This window comes from Aquarana catesbeiana, linkage group LG06 (assembly GCF_042186555.1).
Source record: "Aquarana catesbeiana isolate 2022-GZ linkage group LG06, ASM4218655v1, whole genome shotgun sequence".
Classification (NCBI taxonomy): Eukaryota; Metazoa; Chordata; class Amphibia; order Anura; family Ranidae; genus Aquarana; species Aquarana catesbeiana.
The window spans coordinates 290,125,925-290,149,590 of NC_133329.1; the positions used below are offsets into that span (position 1 = coordinate 290,125,925).

The 23,666-nt window shown below is 43.1% G+C and overlaps 1 protein-coding gene across 4 annotated transcripts in view; it reads right to left on the minus strand.

Moving 5' to 3' along the window:
* The window catches only part of MAP3K13 (mitogen-activated protein kinase kinase kinase 13), a 223,040-nt gene that overhangs the window by 83,157 nt on the left and 116,217 nt on the right, over positions 1 to 23,666 (minus strand). For all 4 annotated transcript variants that reach the window (XM_073633441.1, XM_073633438.1, XM_073633440.1 and 1 more), the window contains one exon: positions 3,464 to 4,021. In XM_073633441.1, coding sequence (XP_073489542.1) covers positions 3,464 to 3,941 — 478 coding nt within the window. In that variant the 5' untranslated portion in view covers positions 3,942 to 4,021. The remainder of the gene's footprint in view (positions 1 to 3,463; positions 4,022 to 23,666) is intronic.

Here is a 23,666-nt window from a genome sequence, read left to right on the forward strand (position 1 = left end):
GCGCAGGGGCGCTTTAGGAGCGGTATATACACCGCTCCTACAGTGCTGCAAAGATGCTGCTCGCAGGACTTTTTTACCGTCCTTCAAGCGCACCGCTCCACTGTGAAAGCACTCTGGCTTTCACACTGGAGTGAGAGGAGAGGCTCTTTACAGGCGCCAAGCAGGCACTATTTTTAGCACTATAGCGCCTGTAAAGAGCCTCAGTGTGAAAGCAGCCTAAAAGAATAATAACAAAATACACAGATTAAATGGACTCCCGAAACAAGCTATTGATTGATGTAGAATACTATGGCTAAAGGGTAACCCTAGGCCTATAGTACCTCCAATACACACACAATGAAGTAATACAAACACCATTGGCATGTCCCCTTTAAGAGCAACAACAATAATGTTCTAGAAGCAAAGCTTTGTGTTCTCTTCACCAGCATGTAAGAGCTCTGTGGACAAGGGTGCCTCGATGTAACAGGGAGATGAGAAGGAATGTAAAGTAGCTGGTGCTGTGATATAGCACTCCTCTACGTGATCCGGATAACAGATGTCTGTGCACAGTATTCAGGTTTGGTGTTTTATGGAAGGCAATAAGATTCCTGGGCAAAGCCCCCTCACCAATCCTGTACGCATTCAGCAGTCCTCCAAAGAGCGATCAACCGATTCTCCTGGCTGCAGATGTGTCGCTATGGCTTTCAGTCTCTGACCCGTTGAATCGGCCAACGCTGCTGCGGAGCGTCCTTCTGGAAGCATGCGGCTTCTGTTCCTCTGGGCTGGAGCTGCAGCCTGTGTGCCCCTTGGTAGGCCACATTCCCCTCACACAGGAACAGAGGGTTGCTCTCCCAATGGGATCCAGGAAACAAGGCCTCTCGGCCTGGTCCGCCCTGTGCTTTTAGTCTCTCCCACAATCCTCTTGACTCTCTACAGTGCAGCCTGGGATTTGCTGTCCTGCCCCCTTACACAATCAGTCAGGCTGCCTTGTGCTAGGACTTCATATTCCACAGTTCTTTGCTGCTGTTCCCTGATGATTGGCTCTCAGTCTCTTCCAATAAGGAGGCTACAAAGTAAACAGTTCTGTGTGTCTGTGTGTGTGAGAGGAGCGGAAGGTGGAGGGAAAAAGCCCAAACAGCTGCTAGCAGGCAGCTCTCTCCCGTGGATTCAATCAGCATGGAGAGGTACCTTCTACATGTGTACGCCAAAATTCCTAACCTAAATGTCAGAAATTAGGTTTTTAGTGCTGGGTAGCTAAATTGAGTGGTGGGTAGGGTTGCCGCCTCATCCCTTTAAAACTGAACACGTATTAATTACACAGGTTCTGTGGCTGATTAAGGTGGTAATTAAACTCACTTGGTGCTTTATCTGCATTAAATTAGCCTCAGAACCTGTGTAATTCATGTGTGTTCAGGTTTAAAGGGATGAGGTGGCAACCCTAGTGGTGGGTAATCTTTGTATTGTTCATATATGTGAATTGCCCCACCCATGTGGGTGTGAGCTATGAGAGGCCATGCTTTATTATTTTATAAGAAAAAACATTCATGTGAACAAGCTTTCAGCTTGAAATCCTGTGTTTCTTAAAACTGTTATGCATGAAATCACCCAGAGGTGTGACTTTCCAGATCCAGCCGCTCACTGGCCAGATCAAGCAATGATCCCATGTCTACGGTTCCCAAAGCCCTGCTCCTGGGGTGGAAAACAAGCAATTCGGGGCAGTCAAATTGTGCACGGTGTGCAAATGCTCTCAGATGTCTATGGGGACCCATAAAGAAGACTACCTTTAGGCCTATGGCGAGATGTAGAGAGGCATTCAGCATCAGGTTATTTCTGCGGAACCAACAGCAATCAGACAACATGTCTAATCACTTCATGCCCACGGGTTGCTAAAAAAACAAAACTAACAGCTTTGGTCGGAAGCCGCTGTATTAACCATGCGAGATTAGTCCAGCCATCTGCCCTGCTGAGCTGTTGTGTTCTGACAGGGGAATGCCCCCCGCCAGAACACTCTGATCAGTGCTCTCTACCATTGGCTGAGAGCACTGATCGGGAGTCAGCCGGCTGTTGGTTTTCCAGCATGCACGTCCGACAGAACTCAGCCAAACGGCCGGTTTCTGTCAGACAGACCAACATACACATGGGCAGAATGTAGGCAATATTTTTTGTACCGGCAAATGTCTCCCAACATTCTGCCCGTGTGTGCGGGGCTTTATTCAGGTAGCCTCAGGATCCGCAGCTGATTGAATACTCAAACACTGACTGTATCTACTGTTCAGCTATTTCAATTTTGAATTCCACTTTTGCTGCGCCACAGCTTGAATTCTGTCCAATTCAGCAGGCATCAGCCAAAATTCAAGCTTTGCATGGTCAGCTTTAGATGTAACACTGAGTGTGTATGGAAAGGGCCAGGGACTTTTTTCTGGTTTTTGGTTCCATAGATTTCAATGCATAAAAAACGTGTATTGAAAAACGCAAAATGCACCTGGAATATGAAAACTGCAACCTGCATAGGTGTGGGCCGCCTGAACCTGGCAGTCCAAGCCAAAAAAACACACAGCCCACTCATGGACTATGGACCAGTTCACCATAGAAAAGCAGTCTGGATGTGTTTCAGATGCTTTTCTGCATGCGCATTTTTGATGCGTTCCAGGATGTTTTTGATGCGTTTTTGGTTCATTTTTGATGCAGTCCAGTGCATTTTTCCCCCTCTTCTTTCTTAACCTTAAATAAGGACATGTGTGTTTGAGTGCATTTTTGGTGCGTTCCAGTGCGTTTTTGATGCTTTTTACAGCGTTCCAGTACAGTCCAGTGCATAAAAAATGCAGCATGTTCTACTTTTTTTATGGAACTGGCACACACTGGAACTGCAAGCAGTGGTTTGAACTATGCCATTAATAAACATATAACCCATTTTTCATGCGTTTTTGTATGGTGTGAACTGGCCCTAATGGTCTCAGCACCCATGTAAATGAGGCCTGTCTGTCTCCATTTTAATTTCAGGAGCTTCTATATTGTATCTTTTTTTTTTTCCTTCTCCTTTCTTCAAATATCAATAAAGAACCAGCAAAGTCCAAAATGTAACCACCTAATCTTCTAGCAGGAACTAGAACTACAAAACCTCAGCGGTAATTTATTTGTTGCTCAATGTCAAACATTATGTAAGATCAATCTCTGTATACCTTTCGCTTTTTATAGGAACTTGAAAGTGATAAAGTTAGTCATACTATATACAAGTTAGTAATGTTCAGGGTAAACAGGACAGTAATTTTATGATGAAAGTACAATGGGTGTGATTTACTACAACTGGAGAGTGCAAAATCTGGTGCAGCTGTGCATAGTAACCAATCAGCTTCCAGGATTTTTTGTCAAAGCTTAACTGAACAAGCTGAAGTTAGATGCTGATTGGTTGCCACGCAGAGCTGCCCCAGATTTTGAACTCTCCAGTTTTAGTAAATCTGCCCCTATATGTCAATAGATTTCTTACCTTGCTGTTGCAGCTTATAATCTGTAGAATAAGCCTTGCCAATCATATTCCATACAGGTCGGAGGCAGCCAAAAAGTCCTTCTAAAAAGCCACCATTGTTACTTCCTGAACGGCTGAAATGTATCTTGAAATCTTCAGGGCCGCTATTACTGCCTCCATCTCCTGAGTGACTGGTGCCCTGAGGTGCAGTATTCTCTGCTTCATCTTGGTCCCTCAACTGTAGAACACTGTTTTCAAACTGGTCTCTTGAGTCCTCACTGATGGAGGTTAGGACAGCGGCAGTCACTGGGCTACTGGCATTTTCTAGGTTATCACACTTTTCTTGGTTTTCTGGAGGCTGAAGGTGACTTGTAGTAGCTGGATCACCAAACCCCAACGTGTAATCTTTATCTTCCCTTATAGTGTCAACAATAAGATTGGGAGAAGATGACCAACTCAAGGGCTTGTGCGGACTGGCCATTGTACCATTGATGTGCATGGGGCAGCCACCCCCAAGACACCGTTTCTCCGGGTGGTTCCTTCAGCTCTGCTTTGTATTGGAATGTAGATCACATGGATCTGAAAACAGAAGAAAAGTGGGCATAATTATTAATAGTCTATAAAAATATAAGCATGCAGTGAAGTGCTGATGTGTGTATGCATATACAATAATCACAGACTTATGTAATAAGATAGAGCAAACTGCAATTACTTACACATTAACAAGGTATTCTACACTGCTCTGATGATAACAACCCATCCTCAAGGTGGTTGGATTGTGTGTGCATGAACCAACATCCTCAAAGGTATAAAGGCAATCTTAGCCTGGCCCCACCACAGCAACAACATTTATCAACACAATCTGTTTGTTGATCTTTCGTATCAAATCTCAGCTTAAAGTGTTACTAAACCCAGGACCCTGCATTCACTATATCTAGTCTCCCAAAGTACACAAAACATGAAAATTCAATTATTTTAGTTAATATAAACTACTAAATACCTCCCAAGAAAAAAAAAAAAACTCTCTAGCAATACACACCAAACTGAGCATGTGCAGCCTGTCCCCTGGCTCTGTATTATCAGGAAATATATTGGGGACAGTGGAAGAAGGGGAGGTTTAGAGAAGATGGGATCAAACAGCCTTTTTACACAACGCAGAGGATTAATTCTTTAGGTTCCACAGTGAGTATAACAAGCATGCTTTACTGCATATACAGACTGATTTTACTGTTGAGGGTTTAGTAACACATAGAATTATAAGCAAAATTCCCCCCCCCCCCCCCCCCATTTTGGATAGAGTAAAGCAGGTTTTAATCCACATAATGTTTATTCTTGCCATCTCTGTCCCATTGGGGAGATTTCAGGAAGTGAGAAGAAAGCCCTGCTAATTAAGGGAATTCCTTGGGGACCCCCAGGGCCCCAGAACTAGTGTCCCCATTAGAAGATTTTCCCTCTATTACTTTTCTGGGGACAACCCAAAATTTGTGATTTTCTTGTACTTTTAATTTCAATGATAATGGTAAACAGGAAGGGGTGAATCTCCCTAATATGGCAGACAACAACCTGACAGGTGTTCTAATCCCTCTCCACTCTATCCAAAACAGAAAAAAAAAGTTCTGCCCTTAGTTACACTTTAGGGGCCGGTTCACACTAGTGCAATGCCAGACATCGCATGTGATTTGTACCACATTGTGCAGATCACATGCGATGTCTGTGCGATGCGAATACAAACTGTATGGCTGATTTTGCATCGCATTTGGACCAAACTCTAACAGGATCGTTTTTTTGTCCGCACGGGAATCAGATTGCAATTGCTTTCACAACCATGCAATCTGATTCTGCAAATCGTGCTGCGTTTTGCAAACTGATTGCGGGGTGTCGTTAACTTAACATAGACCCCGCCATCAGTTCGCATGAATAGGTTGCGATTTTGATGCGGTGCAGATTTGCAGCGAATTCACTGTGAATTTGCACCGCATCTAGTGTGACCGGCCCTAAATCTGTATTTGCCCAGAACTTTTCACTACCTTTTTAAATAAGCCATAATTATTTCAGAGATGCCCAACTACACTGAACCTATAAAAACATTTAGGCTAGTTTCACACTGGGGTGGGGCGTTAGCGGTAAAGCGCCACTAATTTTAGCGGCGCTTCGCCGATGTAATAGCAGCGCTTTTCGCCCGCTAGCGGGCACTTTTAACCCCCGCTAGTGGCCGAATAAAGGGTTAATAGTGCCCGCAAAGCACTGCTCCGAAGCACTTTGCAGGCGCTCTGGCAGTGATGCCCATTGATTCCAAAAGGCAGGGGTGGTGGAGGAGCCGCTCCACCACCGCCTGAAAAATGTGATTGTAAAGGCTATTTTTTTAAAATAACAAACATATCATACTTACCTCCACTGCACAGCTCGTTTTGCACAGTGTGGCCCCAATCGTCCATTTCTGGGGTCCCTTAGCGGCTCTCACGGCTCCTACCTGCATCAGATAACCCCCTAGGAGAAGCGCTCTCCCGGGAGGGTTACCTTGCGGGCGCGCTCCCGAGTCCAGCATTTGTGTCCATAGACAAGAATGCCGGACTCTTTTTTTTTTTTTTACAGAAGGGGGAAAGTCCTAAACGGGACTAACTCTCTTTTGCGATTTAAATTCAGCTGTAAACTAATTTACAGAATGTATATCCTGGGCCTGTGACTCAGGGAGGAGCAGGGAGAAGCAGCCAGTCAGGTGTAATTCAGTGCATGGAATCTGCTAATGGAAGTAGAAAGCAGAGTGACAGAGAGAAGAGCTCAGTGTGCCATTTCTCAATTTAGTCCAAGAATGTGTGTGTGTCACTGCAACACAGATAGGTCAGATCCCTTTCCCTGCTAGAACGGGCTATGCTTTGGGGCAAAGCTGTGTAATTCTCAGGACTGGCTAAACAAAACTACAAATATTCTGGCAGGTAGAGTACACAGTAAAAGCCCCCATTTATGCTCTGTTTTGGGCTAATTGACTGGAGTACAAAACATTAAAAAGGATCTAAACCCTCCTATCCTTTACAGCCAAGGAAGTTGCCATGTTAGCTTCTGTGCGATCTGCAGCTGCTGCACACCTGATCAGTTATGATACCAGCCATTTGATGGCTTTACAGTTTGGTTGAGACATAGGCAACTGTGATAGTTATCATTCACAGCATTCCTTGATAGGTTTAGTTCTGCTTTAAAGTGGTTGTAAGGGATCATTTTTTTAAAATAACAAACATGTTATACTTACCTGCTCTGTGCAATAATATTGCAGAGAGCAGCCCCATGCCTCTTCTGGGGTTCCGGGCTCCTCCTCTTCTTTGTGTGCCACTTTCTATGGGGATGCACATGTGGGCTGTGTGCGTCTACAGACATACACAGCAAAGGCTCAGCCCCATCCCCTACTTCCCTTTCATGGGGTTTGTTGGAAAGCAGCAGGAGCCAATGGTTTACGTTGCTGTCTCTGAGCCTGTGAGGGTGGCGAGACTGAACCAGCGCTGCTACAGACAGGCACAATGCTGGGTCAATACAGGACTTAAGTTAGTATTAGGGAGGAGAAGAGAGGGCGATACTGTACATCTACTGGGACATTTTTTACCTTAACCTCTTCTTGCCAACATGGCACATATATGCAACCTCTCGGCAGGTGGGCTTTAACAGAAAGAGGCCGTATATATGCAGTCTTTTCAGTCCCGATACCGCGTGCCCAGCACCTGCATCTGCAGGGTCAAGAAAGCTCCTGATGCATACTTGCGATCGGGCACTTTCTGATCATGTGACCGCCGTGGAAGCCATATGACCTGAATGCCCACCTCCAGGAAGGTGTTAATGCAGGGAATGCATTAAGGTAAAACATTAGTTGCCTTTACAACTGTTACCCCGCATATGTTGTCTTTATAAGCACTATAAATGAGATGCATCCAATTACACTGCATAAGAAAGCATTGCCGTCATTTCTACCATTACCATTCTTTATCAATCAATCCATGTGATTCATGTGTGCATAAACCATGAACTACTAATGAATATTTTAAATGTCTGAAAAATTCCTTGTAACCTTTAAGACTTACTGCTACGTTATAAATAATGACGGAAAGCTCTGTGTATGTTGTATTTATATGCATTCTAGATATACAGTACATTGGAATGGGTTAAATAGAGAATATTTTAAAGCCATGTTATTTGGAAAGAGAGGTTAAAGTACATACAAACAAAAAGAGACGAGTAAATATGGGTTTATAACGCTAAAGGTGGAGCTGGCTTTTGAACACTGGCTCCGTGCAATGCTCTCTTTGAATTACCCAGAATGCACTGTAAAGGAGTTAACAGAGCGTGACTTTATCAGAGCACAACCTCTGGTGACAGCTGCCTACCAAGGCCTGTCCTTAGGTGGAATAAACCCATTCAACTCGAAGTTCATTAGCGATGTTCTGCAGGTTTAGGAGTCTGCGAAGACAACCCCGCTTAATGACATACCCCGGGAGTCCATCCACAGCACTGTCTGCATTTTGACATTTTAAGGCTCTTAGCAGCGTCTGTAGATGTTTTTCAAATGAAGATTCGGAAATTAAAATTATGACTACAAATGCCAACTGCCCGGCAACAAGCGTATTACACTATAACAGAGAAAATTAGGACATGAGCTAGAGTTTCTGAAACAGAAAATGCATTTTAAACTATAAGTTGTCTCTTTTTTTGGAAACCGGATGCTGAACCTGTAAGTAAGTGGAGATTACTGATGTAGTGGTGCCTACTTCTGTGATTTCCATTCTTCTAAGGGGATCAGCCAGGTATGGTACATACATAGTTACCAAGGTGGACCAACGTAACTATGTAAAAACATACCAAACCTGGAATTCTTCTTTAAAGCGGAGTTCCACCCATTTAAAAGTCAGCAGTTACAAAAAGTGTAGCTGCTGATTTTATTAATCAGAGACTCACCTGCATCCAGCGATGCAGGTGCAGGAAGCCTCGCTCCTCTCCCCCTCCTCTTCGCGGCGCTGGCATTCTAACTGTGGGCAATCTTTGGGACCTGCGACATGTCCCAGAAGATTGCAGGGAGGGAGGGGGGAGAGGTGATCTTCCTTCCGGTGCAGCGTTGCCAGGAGAGGAAGTGGGAGCTGGGTGCCTGTAAAAGGGTACCAGCCCCCCCCCCCCCCCCAAAAAAAAATGACATGCCAGGGGATCACCATCACTTAAAGCGGAAGTTACATTTTTGGGTAAAACTCCGTTTAAAGTATTACTAAACCCAGGACTCTGCATTTACTATATCTGGTCTCCCACAGTACACAGAACATGGAAATGCAATAGTTTTAGTAAATATAAACTGCTAAATACCTTTTCTCATCAGCAGTTGGAGCAGTCGTGTGAGTGGTGTCTGGTTAAAGCTCGTAGGAGGAATTTTCATTCTCCCCTGATTGTCCTATGAGGCTGCAGGACCCCTGACCCTCTGTCTGGACAGTGCTGATTGGCCCTGTGCTAATCACATACATTCACCCTAAAAAAAAAATACTCTCTAGCAAAGCAATACACACAAAACTGAGCATGTGCAGAGTGCCCCCATGGCTCTGTTCTATCAGGAGATGGTTTGGGGACTGTGGAAGAAGGGGGGGATCAAACAGCCTTTTTACACAATGCAGAGTATTAACCCCTTAGGTTCCACAGTGAGTATAACAAGCATGTTTTACTGCATATACAGACTGGTTTTACTGTTGTGGGTTTAGTAACACTTTGAGGCTCATATCTGTGTGTTTTAGGTGCAATGCATTAAAAAAAAATCCTGCTTGCTGCATCTTTAATATGCTTTAGGCAAATACAAAATGCACATTATATATTCTATAGTAACACATGTAAAATGCACATAAAATGCAACGCACGGATGTGCACCTACCCTAACAATGAATGGGAATTCAGATTTGACAGATCTGATCCAAACTGCAAGTGGATAGGTTGCTAGTGATTACTTCTTCGTTCTTTGTACTGCTCTACTGAAAAAAAGCCGGTATATGTTTATGTCGTGTTGGCATTTACTATCTGAGCAGGTGCTCAGTGATTGTGTAAATATCTGTACACTTGAATATCTTGCAGAGTGGCCAAATCAAACAGCATGTGACAGAGACTGTGCAGTGTGAAAAGCCTGGGACTTCTGTCACATGAAGGAAGGCAAAGTACAATACAAGTTTCATCATAACTCAGTGCTGTGTACTGAGCAAACCGCTCCTGATGGACACACACCGCTATGGTGAGCACAAAACAGAAGTGTATTACAGTATACTGTACTATGACAGCTATTTTATACTAATAAGTCATGCATACATTTTATTTATTTTATAGCTTATAATAAAAAAATAAAAAAATCTTTAAAGTATGTTTATAGTTTTAAAACCCCAGATCATGTAAATTCTAAGGTGGCAGTCATATTTGTTCATAAAATATAAAATTTTTGATTCCTGCTTAAAAGAGACTGCTACTTTGCCCATGCAGGACAAAGTGACAGAAACTTTTGGAAGATAACCCTAACTCACTTATACTCACCTTCCCCGCTGCTGCTTTACTTCTCTTTCAGAGCTTTGACTCAGACCATGTGTAAGCTCCATGTCAACCAGATGATGTCAGAGCTTACACAGAGTTGCTGATTTGTCACAAGCTCCCTCACACCCGGTAGCAGTGAGTATTTTGTAAGGACTGCTATGAAGCAATGGAGCGGTGGGGCAGTGGGTCGAAGGTGAATATAAGTGGGTAGGGGTGTGGACTTTAAAATAATTATTTTTAAAAAACACAGACTCTTTATTATGTGGCAGCTGCACAAAATATCTTGTCACATGTTCACACAGAAGCAATGGGTATCTTGTGTTGGCAGCCACAGAGGGGGAGCGCAGTGATGGTGTATATGATTTGGTCAGGGAGTAAGCTTTAAGCTTTAACCAGTTTGCCATGAATGGGCAAGGAGACAGGGTCTGTTTAATTTAAAAAGTATTTTTAAACTGAACTCGAGGGAAGCCAAAAATTCTTCCAAGCAGTGGAGCTTCGCCTGCACTGCAAGTATCGTCTAGGGCAGGGGTCTCAAACTGGCGGCCCTCCAGCTGTTGGGAAACTACAAGTCCCATGAGGCATTGCAAGGCCGACAGTTACAAGCATGACTCCCTCAGGCAGAGGCATGATGGGAGTTGTAGTTACACAACAGCTGGAGGGCCACCAGGTCTAGGGGAAGTGAAAAAGCACTTTTACTTACCTAATTCCCCACCCCTGCAGGCTACCTCCAGGCTGTAAGATCAGCACCCGCAGCCTTTTCTTACCTACACTCTTCAGGTCTTCTGATGTCATGAAAGTACAAAGCATGGCCCATAGCCCTGCATCCAAATGCATGGCATTGTTTCTGATCAGCCCTTAAAAAGCATTATACATGGTACCACCTGTCCCATGAACTTGATCCTACTGGTTGCCTTGCTTGCCCAGTGCATTGTTTTTGAGTTTTGGCACTTTTTTCTGCCTTAAGAAGGGCTCAGCATACATTACATCATACAGAACAATGACCAAGGCTAGCTGGTTCACCTTGGAACATACACCAAGCAGTCACCATTTTTGTCAAGTCTGAAAGGAGTGCTTGCACTAATAACAGGCCAGGCCAGATTGGGCAGGCTATAGGACCATATATTCATATAAGAAGTACAGTCATTAGTTGATCCCTCTAGTGTCAGATAAGCCATGAAATTGGGGCTGCTATAACAGGGTGTTTGTCTCCTTTGCCATCCAATTGTTCCTACTGGCCACCAAAGTTAGCCATCATAGTGATAGGAACAAAACGTGAGGTTGGATGGGTTTTACAAACTATGAAGATGTAAGTTACAGCTGCCCCAATTTTGTAGTCTACTTGTCACTAGAGTGGTCACCAAAAGGTATTTGAGGACTGTGAGATGCCAAAGTTTGTTCTGTACCCTTGAAGTATGAATTGGTTTCCTTTCAGTATAGCCAGTACATCAATGGAGCTATGTAAAGGAAGAGAGAGTAAATTTACTTATTAGCAGGTCCTTCCTTGTGTTGTTACATCATGTAAGATTTATAATTTTGTTTCTGTTATTTGATCAAATACTGTTTTTGTTTTATTTATAGTAAACTTTATGTTCATAACTAAATAAATGTGGCTGTTGCAGTATTATTACAGTGTGATAGTGCTGCAAACAATTAAGGAAGGCACAACAAAAGCAACTATATAGAGGCAACCATATATCTCTACACCCCTTATGTCAGAGGAATGTGATATACTGTATATGATGTAAAGTTGCTATTAATTCATGGACATAATTTATGACAATCTTGTTTTATTTAAGTTCTAGTTGTCGTTGTATTGCTGCAGGGTAATATTTGGCACACACTACTATTTATCCTTACTGTGTGTAGGCCATGCCTTGATCCGGCTGATATATTATGAGGTGTCCTGTAGTGCACACAAACACAACGGATCACCAAGGCAGCAGGTAAACACAGGAACAAAAGACAGAAAGAGGCTTTCTTATGGAGAGCTGTCATCTTCCTTACAAGCAGTTTCTGTTGACCTCTGCACCGTACCTGGATTTTAGAGGACATAAAATATTCCTGTCCTTCAAATCTGGACCAGAAAACTACTGCTTAATAATGGGGCAAATTGCAATTTTGTTCATATAAAGATTATTTTAATTTGATTCTCAAATAAAAAGATGAATAAGATAATGAGAGACCTAACCTTTTCTAACCTAAGGCAAGCTAAATTCCTTAGAGCTCCACCAGCTGTATAGGGCCCCAGGCTGGAGTGAGAGACGGCAACCCTAAATTGAAAGGTCAAGCTAAACAGGCTGAATGTTGTTCTGACTCCAGTCCACTTTCATTTTGCAAGGTTTTCACGATATAATTCCCCAACAATAAACTCAGCTTTCCTTTAGGATACCATTGGTTGCTTTGTACTGTTGGTATCTCCATATAGATGACGTGACTTAGTGTCAATAGGTCTGACTCCTCAGGGTCTTGATTTATCGCATTTTATTTGCTATACAGTGCATTCCACACCGTGGCCTGCAATTTTATGGACCATTCATAAAATGCAGGCCGCGCTGTATGCAGCCCATGCAAATCACAATGGTGGCTTAGGAAGTACAGTAAACTCCATGATTGAAGGAGAGGCTGGTCGCTCAACTTTGACAGGTCACATGACTTGGTTCATCCCTGGCAGGAGCAGAGTTTACCACTGTCTGACGTTTACACTAACCCCACCTTTATACCTGCTTACTTACCTTATTTCCAGAGCCATAACCTCCTCTGTTGTTTACAGCATGTCTGACAAAAATGTCTTTAGCGATAGTTATGCCTGCACACTGAAACCCCAATAGGCTTGAATGAGCCACATATTGAGATTCGGTGAACAACTCCATTCAAGCCTATGGGGACAATGGGGAATGCTGAAGCTTAGGAGTTAAGGTAAGTAAGCAGCTACTCAGTGTGTGTGTGTGTGTGTGTGTGTGTGTGTGTGTGTGTGTGTGTGTGTAGGGGGAGGGGGGTGTATAATTTAGCCTATGTGGTGGCTAAGTGATCATTTAGATAAAAGTACAATTGTTTTTTAGCCCCTAATCACAGGTCAAAATCGCATAAGTCGCACCCTATTGTTGGCAATGGAAATGTTCAAATCGCTGTGACTTTGCAGTGCCGCACCTATTTGAAAAAAGGTTCCTGCACAATTTTTTGCAATTTCGGGTATGGCTTGCATAGACATCTGTGCATGAATTCGCACAGATGTCAGGCAAGTCGCACCTGAAATCGCACTGACCAGTGGCTTTGAAATCATGCTACTTCAAGCATAGTAGCACAATTAACAGTTGTCGCATTCAGTGTGAACGGAGGCTTACAGACATGTTACTGTCAATTACAAATTCAGCTGGACATTTCTTAATGAGGACCAGCAGTGAAGACTATACATCTAATACCAAGTGATTTATTATAATTTTGCTGTGGGCTCCACGTGGGATTTAGCTCATGAAAAGTGCACAGTAAGCAGAATCGATGAAAAACAAATCTGTCAAAATCAAGGGCTCTTGTTCCAAGGAAACATGTACGAAGAAAGGCATAAAGGTTGTCATCTCTGACCTCCTTCTGAAAATTCGAGTTACCTGGCTGTTTCTGGCTTCAGTGTTTTTTAAGTCACTGACTTAGTATAATCGTGAAACTACCAAAATCCGAGAAAAATCAAAACTTCTGAAATACTTACTTCTTCCAGAGCAGTCCCTTAAAGTTTTGAAGCCAATTAATGAACATGACAGCCAGGAACTAGCATTTCCAGAAGGAGAGGTCAGCGGTTCACACATATGCGATGCGGGAACCAGCGCAATTCCAGTGCGGGTTCCCGAATCGCATGTCACCTGCAGGCAGTTCACACCACCTTCTGCGAACTGCTGCGGGTGTCAATAGAAGGTTAAAGACCCCTCCACACACACAGATTGGTTCGCAGATCGCAGTGCGAAGTGTCAAATGGTACAGATATCGGATCAGATTCCAGTGCAGACCAAAAAAGGGTCCTGCACCATTTTGGTGTGAATGCGATTACATTATCTCTCAGGAACTACAGAAGAGAAATCTCTGCAACAGAGTTCCTACCAAGCTGCCAACCTACCAGGGTGCATCATGACTCCTCCTGTATTCTTCATAATATAAAACAAATGATTAATGTGAAAATCCAGGAGTCACAGTGGGAGACCACTGTAATGATGGAACTTCAGGGGTGGGGGGGGGGGGTGTTTCGCAGCTAAGCACACCCTGTCTGCATGCCTGAGCTAAGGACAGATGGATTACTGGAAGTAAATGCTACTGTATGTGAATCATCTGACCTTACCCAAGATGGCCATGGTCAGAAGAGTTAGGGGATGGTTTTCAAAGTGATTTCTTAGCAAAATATTAAGATTTAATTAGTGTTTTTGATTTGTGGTGCTCAGATACAGTGTAGTTCCAATTTAAAGTATATGTAAACCCCCACCTTGTAAAACAACCCATTCAGTTTAAAATAGAAATAAAAGGCAAAACGTTTGCATATAAATATAGAAAAGGAAACTATAAATACCCTTTTATATAAGTGATCACATACCCTCTGTTCTCAACTACATATAGAGCTCAGAGAGCTGGGGGGGGGGAGATACAGCAGTACAATGATATTCCCAGTGAATAACGGTGCAGGGGTCGTGTGTCAGGACAACTCCGATCATTGGAGAAGAGCAGGCTGAGTTTTCAGCACAGCTAGAAAACCGGCCCCTGCTGAAAAGCAGAGTAACTGGCAGGATCACCAAGTATTTCACACAAAAGAAGCAATGCAAAGAGACGGGATAATTTTCCATACAAGTACATGGTAAAGCAGGCACATAGCAGGAATATGAAATGTTGGGCTTGCATATTATTTAATTGGGTAGGGCTGCAAGTTAGGTAGAACACCTATATATGACACTGGTAGAAAATTCACTTTATGGTGGACTGCAACTTAAATATTTACAGTCCTTTATTTTTCTACACTGCACTGAATGCCCACATAAACAGATTTGGGGGGGGTTACTAAAACTGATGTTAACTCATGTTAAACTTACCTGCTCTGTGCAGTGGTTTTGCACAGAGCAGCCTGGATCCTCCTCTTCTCAGGTCCCTCTTTGCTGCTCCTGGCCCCTCCCTCCTATTGAGTGCCTCCCACAGTCAGTAGCTTCCTGGGCACAGCTCCGTGTATCCATTCAGACCCAGAGACCCACCCTGCCCCCTCTCTGCCCTGACTGGCTGACTGACTTTGATTGACAGCCGTGGGAGTCAATGGCGCCACTGCTGTGTCTCAGCCAATCAGGAGGAGTGTCCCGGATGGCTCAGACATTCGGACATCGCTGGACAGAGATGAGGCTCAGGTAAGTAATTAGGGGGGCTGGGGTGGCTGCTACACATAGAATGTGTATTATCTCAATGCATAGAATGCTTTGAGATAAAAAACCTGCATTTACAACTCCTTTATCCCCTTCCAGTTATGCTGCGGCAGGTTGGCACAGCTGCGTGAGCCATTGTAGCTGTACGTCGGCTCTTTAAGACACTGTAGCAGGTGCGCGTGCAGCGTGTCCCCGGAGCCAATGCACGTGCCCGGCGGGTGCGATGACCACTGGGCACCCGTGATCGCTCGTGACAGAGTGAGACCCGGGATCTGTTTTTGTTGTGTTTCTGTTTGTTCTGTCAGGGGAGAGGAGAGAGATCGTGTGTTCCTACTAAGTAGGAACAACGATCTCTCTCCTCCTCTAGTCAGTCCCATCCCCCCACAATTAGAAACACACCTAGGGAACACAGTTAACCCCTTGATCGCCTTCTAGTGTTAACCCCTTCCCTGCCAGTGACATTTATACAGTAATCAGTGGCTATTTTTAGCTCTGATCGCTGTATAAATGTCAATGGTCCCAAAAAAGTGTCAAAAGTGTCCATCGCAATGTTGCAGTCCTGATAAAAATCACAGATCACCGCCATTACTACTACTACTACTAATAATAATAATAATAATAATAGAAAAATGTCATAAATCTATCCCCTACTTTGTAGATGCTATAACTTTTGCACAACCCAATCAATATACGCTTATTGCGATTTTTTTTACCAAAAATATGTAGAAGAATACATATTGGCCTAAACTGATGAAGAAATTGTTTTCTTTTTAATTATTTTTTGGGGGATATTTATTATAGCAAAAAGTACAAAATATTGTGGGTTTTTTTTTTCAAAATTGTCGCTCTTTTTTTGTTTATAGCGCAAAAAATAAAAACTGCAGAGGTGATCAAATACCACCAAAAGAAAGCTCTATTTGTGGGAAAAAAAAGGGCATACATTTTGTTTGGATACAACGTTGAACGACAGCACAATTGTCAGTTAAAGTGACGCAGTGCCGTATCGCAAAAAAAAAATGGCCTGGTCAGGAAGGGGCCAAATCCTTCCGGGGCTGAAGTGGTTAAGCTTTGACAAAAAAACTGGAAGCTGATCTGTTTCTCTGCAGAGCTGCACCAGTTTTTGTAAAGCAACCCCATTTTGTCATTTATAAACAGCATGTATATTCGGTATATTTATTTAGCAAACCCCACAGTTCACCTTACAGTGGTTTCACAGAGCAGCATTCTGAAAGTGTGCTGTGAGCCCATAAGCGCTGGTAATCCTTACGAGAGCCAGACTAAGCGGATTTGGTTTAGCCAGTGCCGGGAAGAAGGGATTTCTAGACCCACGTTCCCATCGCTCTATTACTCCCTAGAGTAAATCTGACAAGCAGAAATATGTGATTCAGGAAAATAAAAATACAGAAAAACAGCAAGGAAAAGGATTACTAAAAGAAACACAAAACTATCCATTGGATTGGACAAAGGAATAAATCCACTAAACTGTGGAAAAGGTAGATTACCCAATGCCCTGTAGGTTATACACATTGGCAAGCACATACCAGGAATCTTTCACACCAGGGTTTTTTTTTTTTTTTGCCATGACAGATGATAAAGTGACAGAATACATTTTCTACCTGTTTAACATCTTTGTTTTGTGCATAACAGGATGTACTGTCAATAAAAGGCTTTTGCTATGGGAGAACTACTCTTCTGTACAAACCTTCTCTTGTTCAGCAGCAGGAACTAACTGGCTGTATTGATTTTATTTGGCTAATGTTGGAGAGAGAAAAAAAAAATCTCGCCTGCAGAATGACCACAATCTGATGTCTATGCCTAAACTAAAGGTACCCAAAACCTCAACAGAAAGCATACACGAATAATGGTTGGCTTGTCAAAAACCTCCCACTACTGTCATAACATAACATAAGCCAAGTCAATGATTTAATGCTCATAAAAGATATAAGTATGACTATTGAAAACAAATTGTGTCCTAAAGACCTAAAAAGCACCCATAAAACCAAAATATGCAATTATTGCCTGGCCTATGGGGTAAAAGACTGATCCTAATTTAGTTGCTAAGATTTTCTATCATGCTGCTAAAATCTCTCCATTCAATAATATCGCACTTCAATATCTCTAAGGGCCAGTTCACACCAGCTGCAGTTCTGTGCGCTTTTTTTCTGCACTTAAAATGCATGCACAGTGTTTTCCATGTATTCCAATGGCTCTAGTTCACACCATGCAGTCAGTTTTCGGTGCAGAAACTGACCGGAAACTGACTGCATGGTGTGAACTAGAGCCATTGGAATACATGGAAAACACTGTGCATGCATTTTAAGTGCAGAAAAAAAGCGCACAGAACTGAACAGAACTGCATCTGGTGTGAACTAGCACTAAATGATAATTAACTTTTTTTTCATACAAGCCTTCATGGGCAAAGCACAGGTTCACCTTAAAGGAGAAATATGGGCAAAGATCTTTACTGCTGTGCCCTTCTTCATGTCCATGTACACGTAGGCTGTTATCAGATTTCAAATTTTGGCTGGGGCGTTTTCTAGCTGGAAAAAAACCCAGAACTAGTGGGTTTTGAGAGGAGTTTTTCAGCTGTAAAACGCTCTAACTCTGATAAAAGCTTAAGAACGCCAATAAAAGCTGAAAAACATGGCTATTCAGAATTTATCAGCATTTTTGAGCCATAAGCTTTTGTGGGAATATAGTTTTGCTACAAAAAGCTAAAAAAATCTGAAAAAAAAAAAAAGCTGAAAGTCGCTGAAAAACACTACTGCAAAAACACTGAAAAACTCACTCTACAGCACAAAGTGCACAAACTGGGCTTGAAGCGCATTGGTGCACACCAAAAAGCAATACAAAAGTTTATAAATTGACAAACGACCCAATTCCTATCCACTCTCATCCCAGGCTGTGTAATAATAAAATAATGGTTCAATTGGGAACTAAAAGCACAAAAACACATTTTCACTGAATCCATTTGCCTTACACTGTTTACAAAAGGGAGGGCGCATCTCAATAAGCAGCTATTCTGCAGCTGTGTACATATGTATGAAGACACCACACCAGATTGGGTAAAAGTTGAGCTTCCCGTCTTCTGCTCATCCCAAACACAATACATAAAAGATAAAAGACAAAATAAACGAATATGTCTTCATTTTAGTCTCCTCTGAGACTGAATAGTCCCCGGCCTTGTTACACTAGTTAGCAGCTGCCCATAGCAGTGTGTTTCTAGTCAATGGCTCACGGGTCATACAGTTATAAGGGATAAACAGATAGGCAGAAGGAAAGGACGGAGAGAGTGTGGTGCAGCTGGACCGGATCTTTTAGATCAATAGGGCTTCATTTCCTTCTGTCCTTGAAAAGGTCTCTGGGGATTCTGGCATCCGAGCAGCTGCCCACATACAGCCGATTAATGCAAGAGGTGTCAAGCATACATATAGATTATCAGACTGACCAACCCTCAATAATTCTTTTACACTTAGATTTATATTTTAAAAATATTTAAAAATGTACTGTTATGTAAACAGATTTGCACAAAGAACTGCAAACAAGAAGGCCTCATATTGACCACCACTGTAATTCATCAGCAGGAAGCAAATAATCATTTACAATGTGGCATAGGATACCATATAGGCCTCTAAGCTCATAGTTTTTTACTGCTGGTCTGCATATTTATTATCTATATATAAATATTTATTGTATCTTTTCATGTGACAACATTGAAGAAATTACACTTTGCTACAATGTAAAGTAGTGAGTGTACAGCTTGTATAACAGTGTAAATTTGCTGTCCCCTCAAAATAACTCAACACACAGCCATTAATGTCTAAACCCTTGGCAACAAAACTGAGCACACCCCTAAGTGAAAATGTCCAAATTGGGCCCAAACTGTCAATATTTTGTGTGGTCACCATTATTTTCCAGCATTGCCTTAACCTTCTTGGGCATGGAGTTCACCAGAGCTTCACAGATTGCCACTGGAGTCCTCTTCTACTCCTCCATGACGACATCACGGAGCTGGTGAATGTTAGAGACCTTGCGCTGCTCCACCTTCCATTTAAGGATGCCTCACAGATGCTCAATAGGGTTTAGGTCTAGAGACATGCTTGGCCAGTCCGTCACCTTTACCCTCAGCTTCTTTACCAAGGCAGTGGTCATCTTGGAGGTGTGTTTGGGGTCATTATCATGTTGGAATACTGCCCTGTGGCCCAGTCTCCGGAGGGAGGGGATCATGCTCTGTTTCAGTATGCCACAGTACATGTTGGCATTCATGATTCCCTCAATGAACTGTAGCTCCCCAGTTCTGGCAGCACTCATGCAGCCCCAGACCATGACACTCCCACCGCCATGCTTGACTGTAAGCAAGACACACTTGTCTTTGTACTCCTCACCATTTAAACCAAATAGGTTTATCTTGGTCTCATCAGACCACAGAACATGGTTCCCGCAATCCATGTCCTTAGTCTGCTTGTCTTCAGCAAACTGTTTGCAGGCTTTTTTGTGCATCATCTTTAGAAGAGGCTTCCTTCTGGGATGACAGCCATGCAGACCAATTTGATGCAGTGTGCAGCGTATGGTCTGAGCACTGACAGGGTGACCCCCCACCCCTTCAACCTCTGCAGGAATGCTGGCAGCACTCATATGTCTAATTGCCAAAGACAACCTCTGGATATGACGGTGATCACCTGGACTCGACTTCTTTGGTCAACCATGGCGATGCCTGTTCTGAGTGGAACCTGTCCTTTTAAACTGCTGTATGGCCTTGGCCACCATGCTGCAGGTTAGTTTCAGGGTCTTGGCAATCTTCTTATAGCCTGGGCCATCTTTATGTAGAGCAACAATTCTTTTTTAAGATCCTCAGAGTTCTTTGCCATAAAGTGCCATGTTGAACTTCCAGTGACCAGTATGAGAGTGAGAGCGATAACACCAAATGTAACACACCTACTCCCCATTCACACCTGAGACCTTGTAACATAATGAGTCACATGACACTGGGAGGGAAAACGGCTAATTGGGCCTAATATGGACCACATGTTGTCCGTTTTCATCCGATCCTCCCATAGAGAACAGCGGGGCTCTGACAGGTCCGCCCCTGCACAGTGAGCAGAGACGGACCTGTCTTCCACCTGCTCAGCGGGGATCAATGGAGTGATACCCCACTGAGCTAGTGGGGTCCATCCAGCGGATTTGCCCCATGTGAAAAGGGGCCTAGAGGCTGAAGGTTTTTTACCTTCATGCATTCTTTCAACACATCTTTCTGTGTTCAGCTCCCCCCGCAGCCCCCTTAATACTTACCTGAGCCCAATCCTAATCCAACAAGTGCCCCCATAGCAAGCACCTTCCTATGGGGGCACTCAGCAGGGACGAAGGGCTAGGAGTGCTAGCAGGGGACCCGAGAAGAGGAGGATCGGGGCTGCGCTGTGCAGAACCACTGCACAGAGCAGGTAAGTATGACGTGTGTTATTTGAACAGAAAAAATCTGAACCTTTACAAACACTTTAAAGGCTTTTGCCCAGATAAAACTAATAATAAGGTTAGGCCCCTTTCACATGGGTGCCTCCGCTAAGTGGAAATTTCGCTTGCTCAGCAGGGGATCTCTCCGCTGATCCCTGCTGAGCAGGGCGGGTGACAGGTCCCTGTCTGCTCTGCTATGCTGAGCGGAGAAGGACACAGTCCCGCTCTCTTCTATGCGGCAATCCGATGCAAACAGACCGCATGTCTGTTTTCATCTGATGCAATTCGATCTAAGCTGACGAACAGATTGGAAAAGGGACCACCATCCGTCTGTTTTTTGGTGGACTAGATCGGATCGGATGGCAGGGGTGTCAGCGGACATGCGTCCACTGACATTCGCTGCTCCATAGAAGAGACTGGAGGGTCCGCTCAGGTCCGCCAGAAAAAATGACAGGTGGACTTGATCGGACAGCCTGTGTGAAAGGGGCCTTAAGCTACCAGTTACAGAGAGCCAGAGTGTACAGAGTGTGTGCAAAGAGAGCTGCGGGAGGTATAGCGATTGCACATAAGCACAGGATAACTGAGAGGCAGTCTAAAGGAACCACTCCAAGGGCACAAGCTTAAGGCCTGAGCTGTGGTGCTGCAAAAGTAAGCCAGGATGCTAAAAGGACATTTTTCTTTTGTACTCTGAAGTGGTGATGGAAACCCCTATGGGGGAGTTGGACTTTTGTTTGGACCTTCTATCAATATCCTAAAAATATCACAGCATACAGCAATGAGTATAAACATTATCTGCATACATGGCTGCGTATTCTCAAGATCTAGATGTAGATCTTGAGTAACAAGATCTACTGTAGATCTCAGTAAGAAGAACTACAGCCTTTTCATTAGAGCCACCATTAGAGCCACCTTCTCATACTTAATGCAGTCAAATGAAGATCAAATGCACCTGCAAATGAATTTTGAATGATCTAAGAAAGGTCCCAAACTGATGTCAAACTGATGGCATCAACACAAGTCCAAAACCTGTCAACATAGACCCTTAACTTGCACTGCAATGCCCTGTACACACGATCGGACATTGATCGGACATTCCGACAACAAAATCCATCGGATTTTTTCAGACGGATTTTGGGGCAAACTTGTCTTGCATACACAGGGTCGCACAAAGTTGTTCTGAACACGGTGACGTAAAACACGTACGTCGGGACTATAAATGGGGCAGTAGCCAATAACTTTCGTCTCTTAATTTATTCTGAGCATGCGTGACACTTTGTGCATCGGATTTGTGTACACACGACCGGAATTTAAATGATCGGATTTTGTTGTCGGAAAATTTTATATCCTGCTCTCAAACTTTGTGTGTCGGAAATTCCGACAGAAAAAGTCAGATGGAGCCCACACACAATCTGAATTTCCAACAACACAATTCGATCGCACTTTTTCCATCGGAAAATCCGACCGTGTGTACACGGCATAAAGCGAATTGTAACATTGATCCTGGAAACAGCATGAGAACGGTTTGTTAGCGTGGTCATAAAAGAGATGATAATGGTGGTTGTGAACATTGTGGCCTTTTAATTGTTGCCAGATGCATATTGGTCTTTGTCGGGAGCCATTCTTATTCAATACACAGGGACATTAGGATTATATTGTAGATATGTGTCATATTCTACACTGGGAATGTTGACTGATGCACTGACATGTTTGTGGTTAACCAATACGTTTTTAGCACCGGAGAAGCTTTTTCATGCAGTTTATCATAAAAGTCTGCAGTATAGTTAATGAGCTATTAACATGTTTCACTTTTACTAAGCAGAAAGCATCTCAAAAATATGAGGCAACAGCAGTCATAGAGAACACACAGCTATTGTATGAGAGTCATGCATTTTGGCAGGATCGGATGACAATCATTCTGTCTGAGGACACTGCAGAAGACAAGCTCATGGTCCTACATCAGGGAATATTGCCTGCCAGATAAAAAAAATTTCAGCCAATAAACAATCTCCCCATTTCTTAAAGTGGAACTACACTTCATCTAAGCACCACAAACCCAAAACACTATTTAATTCATTTTTAATATTCAAAGTAAATTCCGTCATCCATCCATGTCTCCATGCTTTATTTTGTTGAGAAATCACTTTGAAAAACACCTCCTAGCATTTCTGGCCTTGGCCATCTTGAATAAGGGTAGATGACTCATGTAGCATTACTTCCTGGATGTGCTGAGAAAGCCCCTCCTCCCCTACTGAAGACTCCTGGCATGCATGGCATCATTTAGGCATGTAAATCAGGAAGTAACTGAAGAAATGTAAAGAAAAATGTTTAAAACAAGCAAATATGATATACTTTCCAATCTATTTAGTAATGGAAGCACCATAAGGAATAAAAATAGTCAATGTTGATTGAGAGAGTGAAGTTCCGCTTAAAGTAAAGAGACAAAGAGTATCATTACTGTCACATTAAAACGCATGAGAATAAAAATGTGCGTTTTTGAATGATACTGGAAACCAGATCTTCAGGCAGTCTTAATGCTCTTTAATACCTGTAAGGCACCCAATGCCTACAGTTAAATTTAGAGATAAAGTACAGAATAATGTTAAAGATATCAGATTTTATCTGGGTCATTTAACCAGGAAAAAGAGTGAGCATGTTTTCTCAGGCAGAGCCATCCTAGGAGCACCAGGTACACAGGCTTTCCATTGCCCTCCTGGCATTGAAAGTCCTCTTGTCTTGTTTCCACCATTATATGTCCTTGTGTACATTAGTGGAAGGACAGCAGCATTAGCAATCACATTCCTTTCTACAATCAATAGACTCTAGTGACTGGTGAGCTGTAACTAGACACTGCATGTGCTGCCAGATGTCACAGA